Source organism: Eurytemora carolleeae, unplaced genomic scaffold (genome assembly GCF_000591075.1).
Source record: "Eurytemora carolleeae unplaced genomic scaffold, Eaff_2.0 scaffold377, whole genome shotgun sequence".
Classification (NCBI taxonomy): Eukaryota; Metazoa; Arthropoda; class Copepoda; order Calanoida; family Temoridae; genus Eurytemora; species Eurytemora carolleeae.
This window is the reverse complement of record NW_019396822.1, coordinates 59177-82493: the sequence shown is the minus strand read 5'-3', so window position 1 is coordinate 82493 and position 23317 is coordinate 59177. Positions and strand designations below refer to the sequence as shown.

The following is a 23317-nucleotide window of genomic DNA, read 5'->3' as shown; positions in this document are numbered from 1 at the left end:
CAAAAATCAATTCAAACCTTAAATTTATGTAACTACCCAAAAACTAAGCGTTTATATTGTCCAACATATTAAAACATGTTAATTAAAATACTACTTTAAAAAATCGCAATATAAAGATCATAAAGCTCTTACAAGATCTTTATCTTTCACCTCTAACGGAACCTCCATTTTGTCTGAAAAACAACCGGTTTTGGGCTTTTTGTTCAAAATTTAGTTTATAAATTGAATAATGATAATTTATAGTTAAACTCTAAATCACAATGAAAGAAAAATATGCGCATTTTAAAGATAATTTACAGAAGTATATTTCAACATATTGGAGATTAATGTTGGGTCCACTGGATAGATTTTATATCGACGCCATCTTGAACCATTTCCCACAGGGGAGACATCTCACGCAGCCGGGTAACCTTAACACAAATCAATCAATCACCATCAATTAATCAATCAATCAAACACGCACTACATAAATCAATCAATCCATCCATCAACCAACCGATAAATCAACAAATAAATCAATACATCACTCAATCAATCACTCTTAAGTAAACCAACCAATCCATCAATCAATCTGTTAATTAATCAATTAGAATAAAATCAGTCATTCAGTTAAGAATCAAATCATTAAACCTCGTTAAAAAATTTCTTTCAATTGATTACAGTAAGCACATCGTCCAGGGTATTCTTTAATCATGATATTAAATAAAAACGTTGTAAAATAATAAAAAATAATAAAACTGTAAAATCTAGAAATATTTTGATCCGAATGATTATTCTATATATTTAAGCAATTAATGACAATTTCAAGCTGCCAGTTGTTAAAAAACCTGTTCTTTGAGACTCTATAACATTCGATCAATAATGAGCAGCTCACCTCTTTAATTGTTCTCTCAATAGTATAATCAACTTCAGCTTCCGTTGTGAACCGACCAATTCCAAACCTTAATAATTTTATGATTTCACTTTGAACCTTAATTTAATCCATTTTAAATAAGAATTCGTTAAGAATATAACAATTGGTATATGGAGGAAACCCGCGGCCACCATATTTGCTATGCAGCACCGAGCCTCCGCTGTGTGCTACAAATTTTATATTAAACAAAAAGTTTTTTTTTTACGCGAAAAGGGAGATATTAGACTAACAAATTCTAAAATGAATTCTAATTGATTTGTGAAAATATATAATTTTAGCAATATCTATTTTGTTGATGTTTTTTTAATTTGGATAATTCTTTAACACAATAATTTTGCAGAACATGGAATTTTTAACATGAAAAATTTTTTGAAAAAAAAGCATCGCTTAAATCAAAGATTTTAACTAATTTAATCGAATTCATTTTCTAATCTGGTTTCTTAATATCTTCCTATAATGTTGTTGTTGTAGCTTTATCCTGGGTCATGATCCTCGATTCCTTTGATCAAGGCGGCCGGAGATTCCCTCTCCAATTGGCCATTGGTAATTGATTGTTAGTAAAATTGGATCAAACCAGATTTTTAAGAAAGTGGTTCTTCCTTGAAATGACTAAACTAAGTCAAGTCTGGACCTTATAGCTTTTAATAGAAAATTTTCAATTTAATGACTGACAGCAAAGTTTGTATGTTTTATCTTACTGGACATCCGAAATAATGCGAAATTACCATTCACAGCTCTTAAGTATTTTTAATTTTAATGAGAGCATTAATTGTTTGCTGCCCACTGTTAAATATCAATTTAATAACAATGTATAACATGTAATGAACTATACGGAATGACTTTTTCTGGAAATATAAATAATTTAGATATNCCCCCCCCACCTATAGTGAAAGGTTGCAAACTGCCACCCAAATATCAGCGAGAATTTGGCCGAAACTTATCAGAACTAAAGATAATAACAAGTACTTTGTAGTTTGAAAAATAAATGTATGTGCACTGTTTTTACTATAGAGTACCTGATGGATGAATGTGCTAGATCCTCATCAGCTCCAATAGCTCTCAGTACATAGCTGGGTTCAAGGCTAGCAGAGGTACAAGCTGACCCACTGGATACAGCAATATCCTGTACAACATTATTTCACACAGGGACAACATTTCATATATTAAACTATCCCGCATTTGTTAAACTTGGCTATCGTTAAGATTTGCAGCCATTTCTACAATTTAAATGAATTATTTTGTCCAGCTATAAAATAACATAAAAATTTAGGACAAAAAAATCCATATAATTAACCAATTCGTGTATAAGGTTGAGTAAAGCAATGTATAATATATACATTGTTGTCAGATTACAATAGAAAACTTCAGGCCTAGCTCTGCAAGCGCTAACGTAAATAAATGAAAATTACCTTCAGAGCCATGAGCAGGGATTCTCCCTCTACGCAATGGAAGGATAAATTGACGCATCCGTTGTATGTCTGAACTGCGTCTCCATTACGAATTACGTTGGGCATAGCTGTTTGTATTCCCTAATAAAAAAATCTATCATTCTTAATTACGGAAATAATCATAAACGTACTATATTTCAGTGACTTTACAACTTAACTCTTTTTTAATAATAAAAACATAAATCTGAACAAAAATATTGCCATTATTAACTTTAAAATTGATTTTCACACAAAAAAAAACTAAATTAGACACAGTTTCGAAATCCCCGTAACTCAATATGCTATGATTATCACGTGGACTTTAAATGAATAGCTTGGAACCCCAGCTTTCACTGGAAACTTTACTATCCCTAACAAAGTTAACCCACTGAACTTAAGAATCTTTAAACCCAGCTAGGAACATTCCTATAGTTCTTCCGAGCTTACCAATCAACAATTGAGGCTAATTGGTCAAGGGGTTCCTGAGTTATGATCGGACATACCTTCAGAGATTACTAATTTATACTTATAGAAAATAGATACCTGAATAAGTTTATTTGCAAGATAATCAATATGTTGTTTATCATAAACCATTTCTTCCTGGGCAACTTCACAAGCTGCCCCCAGTCCAACCACCAGGGGGGTAGGGACAGTACCAGACCTAGAACACACATTTTAAGGGACTGTTCTAAATTAACGGTAAATATTACGAGCTTTTATAGATGATAATCCAATTTCTAGGGTTTCATCACATTGCTACTATTGTTACTATTGTTACTTTTGTTATTTATTTTTAAAAGTCAAACCAGAGTTTGATATGACATTTCGTGGCAGGTTTAAGACTTCCCAAGGGGTAGATTTTATGGTCTAATTTTATGTGTCTAAATATACATTGTACAATGTTCACTGAAGTAATCCTAGATGAACCTCTACTGTTTACACCCCTGAGGTAACTGACTAATTGGGTTTTACTATTTCACATAAAGCAGCTAGGGGCGTGGTTAGGAATTTTTCCAGGTGGGGTTATATTTCTTTTGCTTTCCAAAAGGGGGTGCTCAGTACCTGTTGGGGCCTAAAAAAAACCATGAAACCCACAGATTTTACTGGTCCAGTGGGGGGGGGGCTGAGCCCCCATAGCCCCCCACCCTGAATACCCCTCTAAAAGCAGCTTAGACAATCATATGTTCCTTTACTTTCAAGATAAAGACTCAGACGCTAATAAACTGCAGAGTTATTCTACCTTAAACCTCTCTCTTGACCTCCTCCTGACTGAATAGGTTCAACACGAACTCTTGGACGTCGTCTTACATATAGAGCTCCGACTCCCTGAATAGTAAAGGTGTTAAATAGGCTGTACATTTCATGATTCTAGGTAAAACATGTCTTTCAAACTCTTTCAGATGTTTCAATTACCCTAAAATTAAATTTTACTTGCCTGTAAGCGTTATTTAAAGTGATCCTCCATGCAAATTTGGGAATTCCTGATTTACAACGGTACCCATTAAACCTTTCACCGATTATCGAGGGCATAAAATTAGCGTGTTTGGTTTACAAATTGCTGTAAAACTAAAGTGTTCGCTAACGTACATGAACTCAACGCGGCTGACGTTACATATATTCCTCAAAAATCACGAATATTCTTTGTCCAACACGGTTTTCTAAAATTCGAATATAAATATTTTTCTGCGATTTATAGAAAGTAAATATTAACAATTGCAAATTCTGTAGATACATTAGAATATAAGTACATGATCCTTGATCAGTCAAAGGTTTAAAGGGTAAATCAAACACAAATGTGGGTCACTTTAAATTACGCCAACAGTCCCTTTAATGTAGATTGAATTTGACCAGGTGAACCACTATTCAAAAATCACGATCAATCCCCTTCCGAATAATGTTCCTTACTACCTTGGGTCCGTAGAGTTTGTGCCCACTGATAGACATGAGGTCGATGTTCATCTTGTTCACGTCTATAGGGATCTTACCCACCGCCTGTGCAGCATCCGTGTGGAAGAAAATCTAGGGGAAAACAAAACAAAATATGATTTTTGCTTGTCTTTCTGTCTGTTTTTGTATGTTTCCAAATGACGTCAAAACGGCTGAACCGGCCCACATATCTTTTGACAACTCATTCCTCGGAAGGTTTATGAACCCGCAAAATAAGAAAATTTTGAATGAAACAAATGTCAACATTTAATATTTTTCAAAAAGGACATAAATAATTCAAAAATTAATATTGTTGCATAATTGAAGAAATATGCCGCGACAAGTTATCTTTCTTCGATAAGGAATCTATTTTTACAAAGAGTCAATTAAAATGACACAAAAAATCCCATTTATATTGGAGATGGGGAAAAAAATGTCTCAAAAACCATTTCTCAGAACAAGGAACCCTTTTCAAGAACCAGTAAAAATGAAGAAAAACATTAATATTGTGTGTTGAAACAAACCTTCTTGCTCCGGCAGAGTTTCCCTATCTCCTCAACAGGCTGGAGAACACCGATCTCATTGTTAACTGTCATAATACTCACAAGGGAGGTATCAGGACGCATACTTTTCTCTAAATTATTTAGTATCTAGCTGTAGAAACATTTTGGTAAAATCTGATCGAAGGTGCCTGATCCAAATAAAGGTACTTTAAATGCTGCACACAAAAAAGGTTTGTAAGGTTTGTAATCAAAAATAAAATCATTGGTATGAATGATAATCCTCATTTTTTAACTAATGTTTTTTTTGGATAAAATTCATGATATGAAAAAGTACCCGTTTAAAATCTTAATTTAAAAAAACGAGAAAAAATCAATATTACCAAGTAGCTCCATGTTAACCAGGCCAGAAGCCTCCACTGGTAAATATGTCACCTTAAACATAATAAAAATAGGTCACTCATTGTTTAGAATATTTTCAACGTCAACATTAATCTACAGATACTATATGCGATTTACTACTATGTCTTTGGTCCTTTAGTCAAGCACTGCTGAGAAAGTTGTCAAGTTAAAATGATGGTGAAAATCCATTTTATTTCTGAAGTGTAACGCAAGTTATTTTACTGCTAATTAGTCATTGGATAACTGGCATAGTCCAGGTGCTTAGTCCCCCCCCCCTTAGCCTGATTAAGGGGGGGGGGACAAGACCCGCCCTAAGAAAGCTTACCCCCCCCCGTAGGGGCGGGGGCAAGAAGTCCTTCACAGGAGTCCAAATTGTTCCAAAAAAAGCTAATTTTCTCGAATATTTGAATAAAATATGCTGCCCCACTCAACATTAATTTTTTTTAAAACCTACCCTCAATCATAAAGCAAACTCAAATTCACTGTAACCTTCTTAAATATAAGCTCAGGTTCTTTTTTTTTGCCTCCTTTCTTTTCAGTTAATTTAAATAAAGTGCAGACTTTCAACCTCAGGTATTTAGATTCTGCTATGAAAGTGAATCTTCTAAACAAATTTAGTACTCTAAGGTGTCGTTTTCGGTGTACAGTGGACACTGTACACTGTACAGTGTATGAAATATGAACAATGTTTACTGAGTTAATTTATTATAACTTAAACGGACAGGAGTTCAAGCATTATCACTACAGTTCACGGGTTGACCGCGATATTTATCATTATTGTTATTAATATTATTATTACCTCTATTCCCTCTGACTCTAAGACTCTGCATGAATCCAGAACACATTTATGTTCTGTTTGGGTGGTTATAATATGCTTCTTCTTACTCTTATAAAATCTAGAAAACATTCAATATTAAAGAATAATTTAACAGATAACGGTCTCATTGATTATAAAACATAAAACCAGTGCTTAGGATCCATTTAATTTTAATACGGATCCGGATCCTGAATCCGCACTGGAAAAAAATGGATTTACTGAATTTTTTAGCGAAGCGGAATTTTCAAATGTTTTTTTTCTCTTTTTTTCGCTTATTTATATGTTAAAACTTGATTAATCATTCCGAAATAAGGACGTTTTTCAACCTTTATTTATTCAATAGTTCCGATTTGGGTTTGGAGTCAGTTAACCCCCAAATAAAACCGACAAAGAGACTTTAAAATTACACTTTTTAATAAATGGAAGGGACCCTTTAACTACATTAAGATTCCCATTTATAAATTAAGAAAATATTTTTATATGATTGCAAGTTTTATCTGAAATTGTAATTTTTATTAACTTTTCTAAATAAAGACTTGAGATTACCTGCCCACTCCCTTGACGCTGATATTATTAGACTCTGTGGCTCCGCTGGTAAAAATAATTTCCTTGGGGTCAGCTCCAATTAGTCCGGCGACCTGGCAACATAAAAACTCGTTAAAGTCTTCAGATTTGTTAATACTGAAGACCAGGATCATTAGAAATACAGACAGAAATACAGGGCGGACAAAAATAGTTAAAGATATAATTCATAACCCGCGTAAATTTACGTATTTTTACGTAGGCCACTTACTAAAAAACAGTGTAAATACAAAATATACAATACTGAATACAAATATATATCACAAGTTATTTTCTAGTCATGATTCTGAGATAGTCTAGCGCATTTTCGGCCGCAGCTGTTCTAGCTTCCACCTCGGATTCTCCTGACGTTAACGTTGATAAACATCGTCTTCCAAATTGTATTTAGAGATAAATACGATCAATTATCTTATACTTTGCTTGTCTGTCTGTTTGTTAGCATTCAATTGGATCTTAATTTTGTGTGGGACCTCACATGAACCTAAGAAAGGATTATGGACCATAAAAATTAAATTTAAAAAAATCCGGGTAAAAAAGAGAATTGATTTTTTTTAAATGCGCTAAATATAAAAATCCCCCAAAGTTTGACAATATTAAAAATGGCCGGCTATTTGAGCAACAACTAAAAGCAAAATTATTTACAAGAAAGTGGCGGCGGTACACGCCCTTAAAGCCTAATATCTTACAGAAATCTACACAAACAAAAACTGAGAAATTGAGAACTTAAAAATATTAACATTGATAATTCAACCCTGTTAAAAAATGTTGATCCAAAAAAAACTTTTGTGGTTGACAATTTCCTTGTTTTCAAGTGATTTCACAGAATTGCTAAATGTTTTTGGATTGTGGGAGGCTTTCTCAAAATTTGAAAACTTTTTTGGTTTATCATCATTCCTGATCCAAAGCACACTGCTACAGGAACTGTTGAGAGCTGAACCAGACATTGAAATAATCCCTAAATTTAAATATTATTATAAAAATAATATAATGGGTGCACTGTTAATTGTTCATTGTTTAATGTTTATTGCAACACAATCAATTCTCTCAAGTAGAATAATTCTAATTTACAAAAGTTGATTTATGCCGGAAACTCTTTCCAAGGTATTGTGGTTGTAATTTCCAGCTGTGCTGTGAAATTAGTACCTTTTAAACCTTTATATGACCAAAAAATGAAAGAAATTGTCGATATTCTAACTTAAAAATCCGCCCTTAATCATTTTCAAAGAGTAAAATATGGATATTTCATCTATTCTCTGTAAAATAGGGTAACGTTGTAAAATGACAAATCTCATACAAATGAAGAAATTGCGTATACAGTCACTTTCAGATGGATTATCAAATATAACGATATTTTTTTAGAAATATCACCTTTTTTGATAATTCTTCAATGTCGACGTATGTTACTTCAAACTTCTGTTCTATAGAAATATTCTCCAATAGTTCTCTACTATGATCATCAAAACCCGCTTCAGCTTCTTCGTTTTTCACATCACTGGACCAGCACACAATTAAATAGTTTATTTTATTAAGAAAAAAAATAGGAAATGAACACTCGCCTCAAACGCCAGTTTTCTAATCCCTATATAATTGTAATAGTTCTCAGTATGGAATGTACACCATTTCAACATTTCAACGTGCAGAATTTAAAGTTTAAAATATCAAAATTATCAGGTTGCCAGGCTGCCAGCAAACCATTAAAAAACAAGAAACTGATCACTCGCCTCAAACGCTAGTTTTCTAATCCCTAAATCATTGTAATAGTTCTCAGTATGGAATATCATTTCAACATTTCAACATGCAGAATTTAAAGTTTTAAATATTAAAAGATAGCTACGAAAATAAAAAATAAGAACGAGTATAGGCAGTAGGCAGTAGGCAGTAGGCACCCGTGCTAAGGATCCATTTCAATTTGATGGGAATCCGGATCCAAGTAATGAACATTTCATTCAAATTTTTAGATTTTTTTTACAAGAAGAACTCACAATTCTTCCCCCGACGACCCCCCTCCCCTCATTTTTATACTAAAACTTGATGAACCATTCAGAGATAAAGAATTTTTAAGAATCTCTCTTTTTTAGCAATTCAGATTTGGGTTTTGAGATCAATAGGTTTTTTTTACAGTTTTTGGTTGATGTTTAGCCATTTTTAAAAATTTTAATCAATTAATGTTCCTTGATGTATCAGAATGCAGTTTGTTAATGTATTCGCCGTCCAAATTCTTCAAAACACGATGAAACTTATTCACCTAAGTATACAATCTAATTAAATAAAAGAGTCAAAAACATAGTTGAAGTTCATATGTAGACATTGACAAGAATGATTTATTCTTTTTCAATGATATGAGTGAACTGAGCTTGTTTGAAACAAACCTTAAAAATGAAATCCCCCCCCNAAGATTAAGCAAGATTGTTATGTCTCTTTAATATAATCTTTAGTTGAGTTAGTTAAGTTCAACTTCATGTATTGCAAGCAAGGCCAAGATTAAGCAAGATTGTTATGTCTCTTTAATATAAATTTTAGTTGAGTTAGGTTCAACTTCATGTATTGCAAGCAAGGCCAAGATTAAGCAAGATTGTTATGTCTCTTTAATATAATCTTTAGTTGAGTTAGTTAAGTTCAACTTCATGTATTGCAAGCAAGGCCAAGATTAAGCAAGATTGTTATGTCTCTTTAATATAAATTTTAGTTGAGTTAGGTTCAACTTCATGTATTGCAAGCAAGGCCAAGATTATGCAAATTCTCTATTTTTCTAAAATATGAATCGGCAGTTTTAGCGGATTACGTTTCTATTGTGGATGAAGACTTGATATCAGTATAAATTGAATCTTTTAAATATCTCCAAAACCAATTCTGTTTATCAATGATATTAGATGTTTTGAAAACCCCGAAAGAATCTGCTATAATTATCTCCGCTAGGTGTCACTGCGCTTCAATTATAATTATCTCCGCTAGGTGTCACTGCGCTTCAATTATAATTATCTCCGCTAGGTGTCACTGCGCTTCAATTATAATTATCTCCGCTAGGTTTCTGCTCGTCAGAGTGATATCTCCACTAACCTGCGCCAAATCGTCCTCGTCAATATTCTGGTTTCCGTCTTCATTATCTGAGGGTAGCATCTGTAGCTTCTTTATCATACGGTTAGCAGCCTAGACAAAAAGGGAGTGTTCATGAAAATAAAAAAGCAAAACCAAAGAAAATATTAAGAGTTTTAGATTTTTTTTCTCTAAAAAAATCAAATAAATTGGATTCCAAACCAGAGAATTTTAGTTTTCAATTCACAGTCGGGTGTGATTAAAATTTCATATCTTAAAAATACAATTAAAAGTTAAGATTAAGCTAGCGGTTTTAGCCCAAAATTCAAGTTCTGGCTTAAAATGACCTAAAGTTATTTCTCGAAGTTTATCAGATTTTTCGGGAACGTTTTTTTTAAAGACACATTAATTTGAAATCCTACTTGCTCAAACTCTTTATAATATATATCCGGCGCACCCAGGTATTAACTGTAAACAGTAAATGGTCTACCTGTCGTTTAGCAAGCTTCTTAGATTTGCCATGTCCAGTTTCCCTATGTTTGTTGATAATACAGATCATGACGAAGCTTCTTTCGTGAGGCAACCCTTCCTCGTGACTTTAAATACATCAGATATGAGAACTTTTGAATAAATCAGATATGAGAACTTTTGAATCGTGAATATCAGGATCAAGCATTGATCTCTATATTATATACAGACCTACAGATTAATTTAATTCCTCTTCGATATCAAGATCAAGATCAAGATCAAGATCAAGATCAAGATCAAGATCAAGATCAAGATCAAGATCAAGATCAAGATCAAGATCAAGTGTTTAAGATTAACGAGACTCAAAACAAAAGTTTGCTTTTAGAATTGTCTAACTTCTAATTAACGCACTAACTGTAAATGCCAAATTCTTGTGGAAAAAACTAGAAAAAAACTAAAATTGTCATAAATTCAGGCTAATTGATTTTTAGAAGAGAAAGTTGGTAGTGAAGTGAAATGTGAAAAGGAGAAGGATACATGAAAATGGAAAGGAGATGAGGAAAGGGCAATGGAGATAGGAGAGCATATAGTACAGGAGGGACACGAAAGGGAAAGGACGAGAAAAAGATTAAGGAGGGTAATAACAGGAAAGCGATCCAGAAGAGAGCTAAAGGCGAAGGATGCCTTTTTGCATTTGCATTTTTTAAATGAATAGGTATACCAAAAACCAGAAGCCAAGGGGTACACTTAAACCGAGGCTGTCTTAAAAAAATGATGACGTTTCAGAGTTTGATAGCCAGAAAACTCTGGAATAGGAAGACGACTTTTATGCTCAAGTTATGACATTAAATAGTTCTATGAGCAAAGAACGTGATAGCCAGAAAACTCAGAATAGGAAGACGACTTTTATGCTCAAGTTATGACATTAAATAGTTCTATGAGCAAAGAACAAAGCGTTGTTGCTATCTCAGCGGGAAGGTAAGGACAAAAAAGGAAAAGATGACGATGAAAGGAGAGAAGAAAAGGTAAGGAATGGTGGGAGGAAAGGGCAAGGAAAGGTGGGAGGAAAGGGCAAGGAAAGATGGGAGGAAAGGGCAACAAAATGGTTGAAGGAAAGGGCAAGGAAAAGTTGGAGGAAAGGTTGAAGGAAAGGACAAGGAAAGGATGGAGGAAATGGCAAGGAAAGGTTAGAGGAAAGGGCAAGGAAAGGTTGAAGGAAGGGAAAAGGAAAGGTTGGAGGAAAGGGCAAGAAAAGGCTGGAGTAAAGGCAAGGAAATATGGGAGGAAAGGGCAATGAAAGGTGGGAGGAAAGGGCAAGAAAAGGCTGGAGGAAAGGGTAAGGAAATGTGGGAGAAAAGGGTAAGGAAAGGTTGAAGGAAAGGGCAAGGATGGGTTAGAGGAAAGGGCATGGAAAGGTTGAAGGAAAGAGAAAGTTTGGAGGAAAGGGCAAGGAAAGGTTGGAGGAAAGGGCATGGAAAGGTTGAAGGAAAGGGAAAGTTTGGAGGAAAGGGCAAGGAAAGGTTGGAGGAAAGGGCATGGAAAGGTGAGGGGAAATGTGAGGGGAAAGGTGAAGAAATAATGAATTTACTTTAGTTCATAGGTTGGAGGAGGCCATCTCCTTGACATACACAGCTCTTGAAGAATACCAACGGGGTTACCCTAACAAACATTTNATATAGTATATCTCTGCCCCCACCGTTCAATAAGACTTTTCATCCTTCTTTTCATCATAAACAATCATTTGAATTGTTGTATGTTTCGCTTTCTCTTTAATAAAATCGTTAATAAAAAATACTTAAGATTTGTAATGTGTAACTCCTATTTGTATGAAAATGTTCCCTTGAAACATGGTAATCACAAATAAATCCTCTAAGATAAGCTGTAAAAAAATAGCAAAGACGAAAATAATTCCGCTGTTTGTTGTTTTAATTGGTCTGAGTCAAAACAAAATCATTATTTATTGTCAATTTATTTTAATCTTACCTCAATTCCGTCATCATAAGGAGAGAAAATGTCCTATATAATTAATCATTTATTCATTCATTTTCTTGACGGAAGTAAGAATGAAAGGATGTATGAATAGGTGGAGTACAGGATGAAAGGAAAGATGAATGAATTAAAGGATGAATGAATAAAAGGAAGGATAAAAGAATACAAGGATGAATGAATGAATGAATGAATGCCTGTGCAAGATCAGGAATAGTAGGTTGACCAGGGGGAGCTATGCCTGCATTCTGGGCTCCCAACAATTTGTCTAGGATCGACTAAACCAATTTATTACATAAATATGTCAATCAATTAATCAATTTAACATCAATCAAATGCTCAATCAAGTAAAAAGCTTAATCGTAAAATCAAACAATTTTTGAGAGTTTTCTTTAATAATTCAAATTATTATTGATCTCAGACTTGTTATTTCAGATTCCATTGATATTTAAAAGGTCAATTGCCCTAACTGAAAAGGAAATTAATTACATCTTTAAACAGTAATTTGCCAATTTCAACTTTATCAACACATATGTAAAAAATAAAACAATTTACTATCAAAGGTAGTATCAAATCAAATATTCAAAATAAACATTATGTACAGTTTCCTTTGCAGCCGAGTGTTTAGCTTTCTTCTTGCTCTGACCGCAACCTTCACCAAGATTTTGTTTTAAACAAGATGAAACTTCAATATGCAGAAGGACTTTATGGATTTTATCATTTTTCTCCGATTAATGTTGTATTTTTTTTTCATTTTTTTTCATTAAACAATTATCACAAAGCTCTAGGTCTGCCCTTTTCTTTGATGTGGTCTTACATTTTGTGCTTTAAGTACCAGGGATATTAAAAATTTTGTTTAGATTTAAATATTTTTTTTTAATTGTCAAATTCTGAACGAAATCGTTCATATCTACGGTATTTATGAAAGCACTAAAAAGACAGATCACATTTCTGTATCATTCTTTGGGCTAATTGTTACCATTTTGTAATTGATAAACTTGTTTTCTTTTTTAAATAAAGATTTAAGCATTTCAGAATTGTTATTACAATTATCATTATTTTTAAAAGTAAAAGGTTTGGTTTCCTGTTGCCACAAACTCTCCAATTGTAACTCTAAATATTAAATAATTGTGTTAAATAGAAATTTTAAAAACAAGTTCTTAAGGAAAATATAAATTCTATGCATAGCTTAAAATAATGCAAACTTTTTTGTTGAAACTTAATTAATTGATACCAGGGCTGAGCTCTAATTTCTTGAATAGTGATAAGAACTTGAACTAGGTACTGCTAGGTGAACTACTTAATCTCATGTAGTGCTAGAGAAGTGGTTCTTCTTTCTTTATCTAGTTCAACTAATTCTCACTATTCATCAATTACGAGACCAGGTTTAAAGGGATTTCAAGCATAAAGATAACGACCTTTTCCTGACTCGAATAACTGTGAATTTCTACATTGTTTCTTAAAAGCAAGAAATGCACTAGTCGCTTTCGCTGAGAAACTGCAGATGGAAATAAACAATTCAAAAAACATGGATTCCTAATTCATACTTGATCAGTCAAATTTGAAATGGTATCGTTGTAAATCAGACTTTGCCATCCTTAAACCACTCCCAAGTATCATAAGTACACCATTATTTTCCTATATTTGAATGTTGGTTCATGAACAGCTCCTTCTATCTGAACCAGATCATATTTAGGGGTAATACCACGCCTTCAAAACGGTTACAATTTCAAAACGGCTCAAATTCTTCAAATTAGGTCTTGGTTTGTAAATATTCAATGCATATCATTTACTCCCAGAAAAATTATAACCAGTAAAGATTAAAAAGATAACATTAAGGGTGTAGCCCAATGATATAATGGATATATTCAATGATATTATTGAATATAACCTCCACCTCCACCTAATGAATGGTTTAGACAGTATTCTGTTATAGCATTTTCGGAGGAAAATACTTTGGCGGGTGGCATTTAATAAAATATTTTTTATAAAATAAAGCTATGTTAATAGGTAACCGTCCCTAACATATAATTCTTGAAGTAAGGAAACGGGAGTTTTAGCATTGCATCCTCCTTAAGAAAAAGCAAAATATTGTAATTATCGTTTCAACACATCAAAAAAGTTAAATCATCGCTGATAACGACTCTTATCAATTCAAATCAAATACTCAATGTTGTTTTATTTAAATTTTAAAATCAAAAACTAAAAATATTTGAGAAGTTTGAAATTTTATAAATATTTGCTTTTTCCCTTCATTGTCTCCATCCAGGCTGCCGCCTTTAACACTGTCATCACTTTTATCCAGAACAGCCATTTTAGTTTCCAGATGTGTCCAGTAATTTCCAGATATTTCTAGGATATTCCAGATATTTCCGGATATTTCTGGGATATTCGAGATATTTCTAGATATTTCGGGACATTTTCCAGTTTTTGTCCGAATCTCAGAGCATTTTTTAGGCTTCTTTTAAAAGATTAGGTAATTATCTGAAATTATCAAGTCAGGGTTGTTTGTTTTCAAAATAAATTTATTAATTAAAAAGTGTATGTTATTCTGAAAAAGGTAGGCTAGGGTAATTATTTAATAATAAAATGATCCTGGTCTTTGTGTTAATTACTAATCTTAATGGTTAAATTTGTTTAATTATTTTTTAATTATGTAAACACAGGGATGTATATTTTCTTGAAAAATTCTTCCCCCCTTAATTTGTAAATATATAGTATATCTCTGCAAGAAAGCGTTTTGTCAATTAAATTTCAAGTGACTTTCTATTTAAATAATGCCATTAAGGATTATCAATGGTGTCCTTTAAGACTTGGTTTTTCTATTTAGAACTTGCGGCCAGATCATTTCGCACCATAAGTGGGCAAATGGCCAATTTTTTTACTTAAAATAAACGAAAAATTCATGATCAGTATTCATAAAAAACGTAAGTGAATCGCTGATGGTACTAGCTAATAGATAGGTCACTTCAAAAGTAAACCATCCAAAAATTCTCAATCTTCTCTCTCTCTCATTTTAGTGTGAAAGTCTCCAGATAAAAAAACCCACTGACCTGCTTCCTGGCCACCTCAACAGCCTTCTCCGACTCCCAGCCGTAGGCGTGGGTCCTGCTGTGCGGGTTCCCGTAGAAGGATGTTAGGTAGGGAAGCATGGCATCCAGCACCCTAGTTTTAAAAATATTTAAAATTCTGTTTAAAATTTTCAAATTCTGTTTAAAATTTTCAACCAAAAAACTGAAAATACATATATTTTTACAATTATTATCATTATTAGTCTCGGAATGCAAAAGTCTGGTGATAAATTGTTGTTACTAATTATTGTAAAAACTAGATCTGAAAATCTGAAAATGAATCTTCGGAAATTTATAAAAAAAAATTGGGGGGATGAAGAAATTATTCGAACGAACAAGATAAACTGGAGAAAAAAGATAACTAATGAATTTTTACAAATCTAACGCAAACCCCTCTCTATTTAATTTATTTGAAATATCAAGAATCTGTAAATAGACCAATAGGAAATCATTATTAACAATCAGCTAATTAAATTCAATTAACGGTAAGATTATTAAAGTCGCAGGGAGTTAAGCTCTGTAAATAACAGTGCTTAGGATCCGGATCCGTTGAATCTATAATTGGGGATCCGCAAATTAAGCAGATCCATAGTCAAAATATCAACAAAAAACTGAGAACAAAAAAATTTTCTCTTTCAAACCCAAATCTGAACTGTTGAAAAAAAAACATTATCAAAAATTTCCTTATCTCTCTAGGGTTCATCAAGTTTTAGCATGAAAATAAGCATAAGATGGAAACCAATTCTAATCCGGATCCGCATCAAAATCAAATGGAACCTAATCACTGGTAAATAAATTATTCAAAAGTTTCCTGCTGCTTTACCTTGGATCGGTTGGGGTTGTGGATTGTGCATCTAGATACAGGGGCTTCAGTTCTCCTTCCTACAGACAAACAAAAATCAGGGTTTCTACAAACATTATTTAGGAATCCAGAATCAGGGTTTCTGCAAATATTATTTAGAATTCCAGAATCAGGGTTTTTGCAAATATTATTTAGGACTCCAGAATCAGGATTTCTGCAAATATTATTTAGAATTCCAGATTCAGGATTTCTACAAATATCATTTAGGACTCCAGATTCAGGGTTTCTACAAATATTATTAAGGACTCCAGATTCAGGAATTTCTACAAATATTGTTTAGGACTCCAGATTCAGGAATTTCTACAAGTATTATTCAGGACTCCAGATTCAGGGTTTCTACAAGTATTATTTAGTACTCCAGATTCAGGAATTTCTACAAGTATTATTCAGGACTCCAGATTCAGGGTTTCTACAAATATTATTCAGGACTCCAGATTCAGGAATTTCTACAAGTATTATTCAGGACTCCAGATTCAGGGTTTCTGCAAGTATTATTCAGGACTCCAGATTCAGGGTTTCTACAAATATTATTCAGGACTCCAGATTCAGGGTTTCTACAAGTATTATTCAGGACTCCAGATTCAGGGTTTCTACAAGTATTATTTAGGACTCCAGATTCAGGGTTTCTACCAATATTATTTAGGACTCAAGATTCAGGGTTTCTAAAAGTATTATTTAGGACTCCAGATTCAGGGTCTCTACAAATATTACTTAGGACTCCAGATTCAGGTTTACAAATATAATTTAGGACTCCAGATTCAGGTTTTTCAAATATAATTTAGGACTCCAAATATCATTTGCTATCAAACTTTAATGATTCTTCTAACGATACAGCCAGAATGCACTTTGTCTTACATATGGTGGGTAAGGGGCGGTCTGATAAATAAAAACTAATTGTTTTTAGTTTCATTTAGCTCTTACTAGTTCACTGTACTTTTAAAAATAAAATTCTAAATATCTGAATTTGAATAAATCAAAATACTTTATTACTTATTACTATGTCAAACCTGGATCAATGCTGGGTCTGGAACAGACGACAGTTTTGAGACAGCAACGACATCTGTTAGATTAGTTTTCAAACTTCTCAACAGTCCAACACCACCACGCTTATACAGCGTCGACAACATTATTATTTTGGTAAAATTTTCTGTAAAATTTAATATAGAATATATAGAAAATAAATGCAGTATTTTCTTTGATTTTCACTGGTACAGGAAAACAAGTCCACTTTATAAAAAAATCTGGAAAACATCATGATTGTATATTAGTATTAAGGACCCATTTAAACAATAATTTACTTGACCCCTCCCCCTTCATTCTTTGACGGAGAATCTTTGCAAAGGCCCCTTAAAATCTTGAAATCTTAAAAAACTTGATATCTTGAAATATTGAAAACATAAACTTTTTAATCATGGCCCATTGGTGTCCGATAGAAACTAATGTTTCCGATGGAAAAGTATGGGATGTATTTGATGATGATATTTCAGACTCTTTTTAAGTGCATTTAAAAATATTCATTTCGATTACACGATCTCGAAGAAAGGACGATCAATTGATTTTCAGTGATAGAATCTATTGACGCCATCGACGTGATAAACAATCACTTGAGAAGAGACCAGACAAGTTGTTCTTTAGCAGACTGAAGAACCTGTGCTACTGTCTGCTCCCCAAGAGGAATATCATCACCTCGTAGTGCAACCCTGGAAACTACAGAGGCAGGATCAGCCTCGAGGATAATACCGTTGTCAACAGCCTCGTCCAGGGCCAGCATGATTATCTCAAGGTTTTCCAACATATTTCGTCTGTCAACGTTCTTCCTGATTATACATTTTTATGAATATCAAGGATTATACAGCGAATCCCCTAAAACTGTGGAATAAGATCAAGCTGTCATAAAATAAATGGTACAAAGAACATAAAACTACACATTACATAGCATAAATTCACTTAATAAGTTGATTTTAAGTTACTTCTAAAACTTTATAAAAAAAAACATCAAATACACATCTAAACATATCGTCTTCCTATTCTACAGAGGTATGGGTTTTGATGTATATTTATCTAGTTATTTTTAGGATATTTAATTTGAAGAATTCCCCTCCGATATTAGAGGGAAGGGGAAAAATTGAACCTGAACGGGACAAATCTCCACCCTCCCCCGCTTGTTGTATAATTTTTCCCTAAAATCATTTATTGCCCCACAAATTGTGTTGAACTTTCCTTATATGTTAGGGGAAAGTTTCAAGAAATATTTAACCCATGGGAAAAAAATAAAATATATTTCCTAAGGATTTGAGAGATTGAATTGTAGACGGAATCCAGCTGGTTCATGAGAACAAGTTCATTTTCATCTACGGACCCAATCACGTAGAAGAATAGGTCTACGTTAGTCCTGTAGACACAGATCATACCTTCGAACATGATTATCTCGCCGTTCACCTAAATATGATTTATATTTGATTTGCATAATGCATAATTTGATGATAGCCAACAAATTTACAAACAAATATCATTAAAATATGCAGTTTTTTTACAGAATAAATAAAAATTTTGATGTAATAAACTTGAAAAGAAATTTGAATTAACTTTTTTAGTTTTGCTAATGTATAATCAAATACATTGCCTTGTGTGTTTTGTTGAACAGATTCTTTTCGAACTTTTTCTGTTCGACGGAGGTTGCCAGCACGCTGGTGTCGAAGTACTTTGCAAGAATCCTGGACCCGTTGTTATCCAGAATTAGGATAGCTTTGATCGTTTCTAACGCAGGCTCAAGATGTACATTGTCGGCACCCATTTTCGAGATCTACAAAACCATATTCGGGGTAAATTATTATTCTACACTATAATCTTTTTTTTAAATATCAGAATAAAAGCGTCATGATTAACTTAAAATCAAATTTTTTCTTCCTCAAGACAGCCAACAATTCCCTCCTATCCAATATCTTGAATATCTTTGAAGTATAAATATTGTAAAATTGTTACCTCCCAAGTCAAGTCCCTTTTACACTTCTCTAAACCTAGTGACCTGAGCCCATCTTCGTTGACCTGGGGGGTACAAAAATCGTATATTAGGAAAATACCCAAGTATATATATATATATGCCTAAGAAAAGCTAACAATCAAAAGTTTGGTATAAAAATTGTAGTAGATTATAACAAAAAATCGAGAAAACCTGTGAACTCAACAATATGATGATAAACTTTTGTATATTTAAAAATTATTGGAAAATCTTGAATTATTCCTTTTTTGAAAGATGTAAAATATGATTATGTGTCTACTGTCGACATGAAACTGAGCTATTTGTTTTTAAATTCTTTAAAAAATACTTATTTGCTCTATAAGAAATCTTTTTTATAACGTGCACAAATACCGCGTAAGAATATTGATAACGATTGTCATATGATCGGCACTACTTATCATCAGGACTAACCAATCTATGCTATCCAGGGGGCGTAGTGGGGGGGGGGACCTCCTCAACAAGTAATCACCGCCATCCAAATGTGTTTTTCGGCAAGCGCGCTCCTCAATTGGTAATCTCCACCACCTCAATTGGAAATCACAGTAAAATTTTGTTTTCTGATATTTTAAGTTAATTTGCATTTTTAACACAATTTTCGACATCTATTGAGGTTTTATGGCCTCTGTATTGACTTAAACTAAATTTTCAATTTGTTTGGTCAACAAAAACTGAGAAACAAGGTAAAGTTCATTTTATAGCCGAATCTTATAGATCCAATTCGCTCATTCAATGATCGCATTTCATGAGGAATTGGAGTTAAGCTACTAAAAGGTCGGGCTGCCTGTTCACTAAAATTATCTCATCCCACTCAAAGTAATATTTTATTTCCATTTAAAAGATATTTTCAAAAAACCTTTACAAATTACAAAACTAATTACATTCATTGAAAGAACATAAAATTTTTAAAAATCAGTCTCATTTCACCCCCTACTGAAAATGAAGTATTGAGTCCACTAATAATGGGTTAAAGTTTCATCTAAACATTGGTAACAGAAAGTCGATAGTTTAGAAAACCCATAGTTTTAATGATAAAGCACCCATTTGGGGGTGTTCATAAATTAAATTTCATAAATTACAAAACTATCCAATTAATAAATCTGATAGCCTTAAAAAGAATTATGACTTTTGATTTTCCAACGGAAAATTCTTAAGAAAATTGTTTCAGATTTGCTAAATCGTCATGTTTATGGAATTAAACGGCCATTTCTGGGTTTGTGAGTTTTATTGTTTTTATGTCGTCTTTGTATTCGAGTTTCTCTGTGTCCAGTTTAATCAGCTGCTGCATTACCGCACTGTGTTTTCAATCCTTCGACTCTTTTTATTTAATTAGAAATTCAACATGTCCGTCGTCGGCTTTGTCGGATCTATGCAGGTTTTCAATGGTTTTATGTCAAGCGATTGTTTATATTCATACCGAGGACGGTTGACATGAAAACATATCTGCTTTTGACTTAAAATGTTATTAATTTCACCATTATATCAATATCGTTATAAAGTTGACAACTCATCTTGAGTTTATTAAAATTATCTTAAAAAAGATTTTACCTCTTTCAGATAAATATTTTAAGGATATAACAGTCCGATATATTAACCTGCATCAGGTTACTGAAAGGTAACAATTTATCCCGACAATTATACAAATTATTTAGGATACATAAACTGTATTTCAATGAAGTATCCAGTGGCGCAGCTAGGCTTTTTTGGGTGGGGGGGGGGGCGAAATATAATTGTGGGGCTGAGGGTAGCCTCGGGTAGCTGTAGGGTTAGGTCTGTCATTGTGCTTAATAATACCAACTTCTCAATATCCCTGGCTTGTTCTTGTGTTAAAAATTATACTGTCAACAGCTTCAAAATAAACGACATGAGTAAATTAATTTAACATGTGCGCGAAGCGCCGAAAAATGTCTGTTTTTCTAGTGCTTTTTTCGTGTATTTCTTGGTGTCTGTAAATCCCTTACTTAGTCATTTTCGCTATATAAAACAAGGCCCATATTACAGTCTACAGCATTTTTTTGTAATTTATCTACTAGTGCCTTAATCGTAGGTCTGTGCAGTCCTACGGAGTTAGTAGTTCCTGACAGTATTAGACTTTGTTGGCAATTTCCTAGAGAGCGATTTTTGGACCCCCGGCCCCTCTCCTATCAATTTTGTACATGGATCTTAAATGTAACCTAACCCGTGGCCGCAGCGCTCGGCCCAGAAAGTGTCTTAACCTAACCCTAAATAAATACTAATTTAATTGAAAATTCTTGAAATAGTGGTCATGTACAAAATTGATAGGAAGGGGTTGGGCCCGGGGGGGGGGGTTGTCCAAAAATCGCTCTCTAGGACAGACCCACTTTGTTTTCTTTGACCATAATCAAACATTGTCTTTTGATCGAAGTGTCTCTGTTCTTGTTTGCCAGTAAGGGGCTTATCCCTGTTTTCCTCTTATATATTGCAAAAGTCTTAATAGTCCGATATACACATAATCCTTATTGTATTTCTTGTTATTTCAGGGTTTATTGAGATGATAAATTAAGAATGACTGACTTTTTTGAAGTCAAAAACGAGAAAATAGTTAGAAATTCGATTGGATTTAATGCGCGAAGCGCCCAAGAAAAATTTCTGAAGTGTCAGGGTCGAGGGGGGGGCGAGGGGGGTGCTGAGAATGCTGAGGGGGGGCGAAACTCGGTTCGGCCCCCCCCCTAGTTGCGCCACTGGAAATATCAATTGTTTAGTTCCGACCTTCTCGTTAACTAGTTCATAATTGTAAATTGACTCGGCTATAAAAATATTTGATTTATTAAGAGCTAATTGTTCTTAATTTAAAATATAGTATGACATTCATTCGCTGAAGCCAAGTCGTTTGAGACCAAATATTAACGTTCTAAATGTTAATCGATGTTAATTCATTGAATTTTAAATTGCCCGTGTTTAAAATTTTTAATGTTATTTTTATCAAATAAAAATGCATAGTAAACATTGTAAAACATTGCTTTCGGGGTCTAACATTTGCTGGAATGAATTGGTCAAAACACTAGAGGGGACAACGGTTCTATCGGAACTGAAGTGGTTGAACAAAGTCGACATAGTTCAACTATTTCTTCTATTCATTAAATCTTGTCCCAGGTAGCAGAGCATGGCTGTCGCGGATACCGACGAGGGGGACACAAGAGATGTCCCCATCCTTCCCTCCGAACCAGCTCCCTCTGAGCCTGAGACTGAATCCCTCCCCGGCCCTCCACAGCAACCCGCCCCTCAGATTCCTGCTGTGCCCGCCCCTCCTGTTCTAACGGATGAAGAAGCTCTCGCTGCTTTTCCTGTCGCTAAGCTTACTAAGCTAGATGAACTCATCTCAAACCCAAGGTTTGAATATTTAGCAATTGTGAAATTTTGAGAAAGTAAAAGGAAATTATGAATGGTCGGACCGTTGGGAAGGAACAAAACAGGGTTTTATATTCTGAAGAATTAACACACACCCTCCTGATTTTCTAAATTTTTATTGGAGAGGGGAATTTAGACATTAACTGGTAAGAGTTTCGCCTTCTTGATATTTTTTATCAAAAAAGTCTTACTTCATTCATAAACTCCTTTACTCTCTTTAATTTAGCAAAAAAAAATGAAAATTATGAAAAATATGATTCATTATTTTTGTGACCCATTACATTAAGAAAGGTAACAAAATGCCAAAAATTCAATTTCCCTTTTATGCAAGTCTAAATTATAACAAGTACAATTTAGAAAAAAAAGGCACTATTATTCACATCCTAGAATTATCCCCTCTTACAACCCCCCCCCCTATTTTTGTTAAACCACTAACCAGACATTCATTTTTTGTCTCAAAGTCTGCGATGAAAACCACAAAATTCCTAATCATACATCTGTGGGAAAAATGATTTTAAAAAAAGAGAGAGGGGGAAAAATACATGGTACTTACACCCATGTAAATCTAAAATATAAATAAATAATAATATTAAGATGGGTTATCCCTGTTCTGCCTGGTGGAGAACTAGAGGTTCTACTTGATGCTGCAATAGATCTCTCTCGACGTGGAATAGATACACAATCAGAACCTTGTCAACGGTTCTACAGGAACATACAGACAAGCAAAATCAGATTTTAATTTGATTTGAAAGAAAAATTTTAAAGAGATATTCAAATTCACGAATCATTTTCAAAATGAATGAAAATGAAACTATGAAAATCCATGAAATGTTTTACAATCTAGACTTCTCGGGGGTACTCCAGATTCAGGAATTTCTACAAGTATTATTCAGGACTCCAGATTCAGGGTTTCTACAAGTATTATTTAGTAATCCAGATTCAGGA

The 23317-nt window shown here is 33.5% G+C and overlaps 5 protein-coding genes across 5 annotated transcripts in view; 1 reads left to right on the top strand and 4 right to left on the bottom strand.

Moving 5' to 3' along the window:
- Window positions 1-219, bottom strand: part of LOC111709066 (rab GTPase-activating protein 1-like) — a 28227-nt gene extending 28008 nt beyond the window's left edge. Inside the window, 1 exon segment of the mRNA XM_023482653.1 lies at window positions 133-219. Coding sequence (XP_023338421.1) covers window positions 133-168 — 36 coding nt within the window. The 5' untranslated portion in view covers window positions 169-219.
- Window positions 173-17174, bottom strand: LOC111709063 (probable cysteine desulfurase, mitochondrial). Its single transcript, XM_023482650.1, has 14 exons — window positions 16995-17174; window positions 15949-16007; window positions 15108-15219; window positions 6532-6623; window positions 5968-6064; window positions 5150-5201; window positions 4791-4900; window positions 4249-4359; window positions 3581-3666; window positions 2884-3001; window positions 2323-2442; window positions 1930-2036; window positions 875-941; window positions 173-410 (listed from the first exon to the last, which is right to left on the bottom strand). Exons 1-14 carry the CDS (start codon window positions 17112-17114, stop codon window positions 324-326), a joined length of 1338 nt encoding a protein of 445 aa, XP_023338418.1. The 5' UTR covers window positions 17115-17174; the 3' UTR covers window positions 173-323.
- Window positions 9544-14568, bottom strand: LOC111709064 (RISC-loading complex subunit TARBP2). Its single transcript, XM_023482651.1, has 10 exons — window positions 14305-14568; window positions 14075-14126; window positions 13693-13764; window positions 13139-13167; window positions 12663-12706; window positions 12252-12332; window positions 12052-12084; window positions 11657-11727; window positions 10091-10196; window positions 9544-9714 (listed from the first exon to the last, which is right to left on the bottom strand). The coding sequence occupies exons 1-10, from the start codon at window positions 14366-14368 to the stop codon at window positions 9559-9561; spliced, it is 708 nt and encodes a 235-aa protein (XP_023338419.1). The 5' UTR covers window positions 14369-14568; the 3' UTR covers window positions 9544-9558.
- Window positions 17131-18820, bottom strand: LOC111709065 (coatomer subunit zeta-1-like). The gene is made up of 3 exons (XM_023482652.1): window positions 18611-18820; window positions 18272-18426; window positions 17131-17804 (listed from the first exon to the last, which is right to left on the bottom strand). The coding sequence occupies exons 1-3, from the start codon at window positions 18779-18781 to the stop codon at window positions 17588-17590; spliced, it is 543 nt and encodes a 180-aa protein (XP_023338420.1). The 5' UTR covers window positions 18782-18820; the 3' UTR covers window positions 17131-17587.
- A 1702-nt stretch (window positions 18821-20522) lies between these two features.
- The window catches only part of LOC111709059 (probable ubiquitin carboxyl-terminal hydrolase FAF-X), a 37215-nt gene continuing 34420 nt past the window's right edge, over window positions 20523-23317 (top strand). The window contains exons 1-3 of the mRNA XM_023482645.1: window positions 20523-20618; window positions 22118-22354; window positions 22967-23080. Coding sequence (XP_023338413.1) covers window positions 22128-22354; window positions 22967-23080 — 341 coding nt within the window. The 5' untranslated portion in view covers window positions 20523-20618; window positions 22118-22127. The remainder of the gene's footprint in view (window positions 20619-22117; window positions 22355-22966; window positions 23081-23317) is intronic.

Bases quoted from the DNA above. Each gene is read 5' to 3' on its own strand.
- LOC111709064 (XM_023482651.1), bottom strand. From the start codon at position 14,368: ATGGCTGTTCTGGATAAAAGTGATGACAGTGTTAAAGGCGGCAGCCTG. The intron at 12,707-13,138 runs GAAACCAAACCT...ATCTTGGTGAAG, and splicing joins TGGAGAGTTTGTGGCAACAG to GTTGCGGTCAGAGCAAGAAG. The intron at 11,728-12,051 runs GTAAGATTAAAA...AATGTTTGTTAG, and splicing joins CTTATGATGACGGAATTGAG to GGTAACCCCGTTGGTATTCT.
- LOC111709063 (XM_023482650.1), bottom strand. From the start codon at position 17,114: ATGTTGTCGACGCTGTATAAGCGTGGTGGTGTTGGACTGTTGAGAAGT. The intron at 3,667-4,248 runs GTAGTAAGGAAC...TTTACTATTCAG, and splicing joins ACAAACTCTACGGACCCAAG to GGAGTCGGAGCTCTATATGT. The intron at 3,002-3,580 runs GTAGAATAACTC...TGTGTGTTCTAG, and splicing joins GGTCAAGAGAGAGGTTTAAG to GTCTGGTACTGTCCCTACCC.
- LOC111709065 (XM_023482652.1), bottom strand. From the start codon at position 18,781: ATGGGTGCCGACAATGTACATCTTGAGCCTGCGTTAGAAACGATCAAA. The intron at 18,427-18,610 runs GCAATGTATTTG...AATCATATTTAG, and splicing joins TGTTCAACAAAACACACAAG to GTGAACGGCGAGATAATCAT. The intron at 17,805-18,271 runs GAAATATATTTT...ATGTATAATCAG, and splicing joins TCAATCTCTCAAATCCTTAG to GAAGAACGTTGACAGACGAA.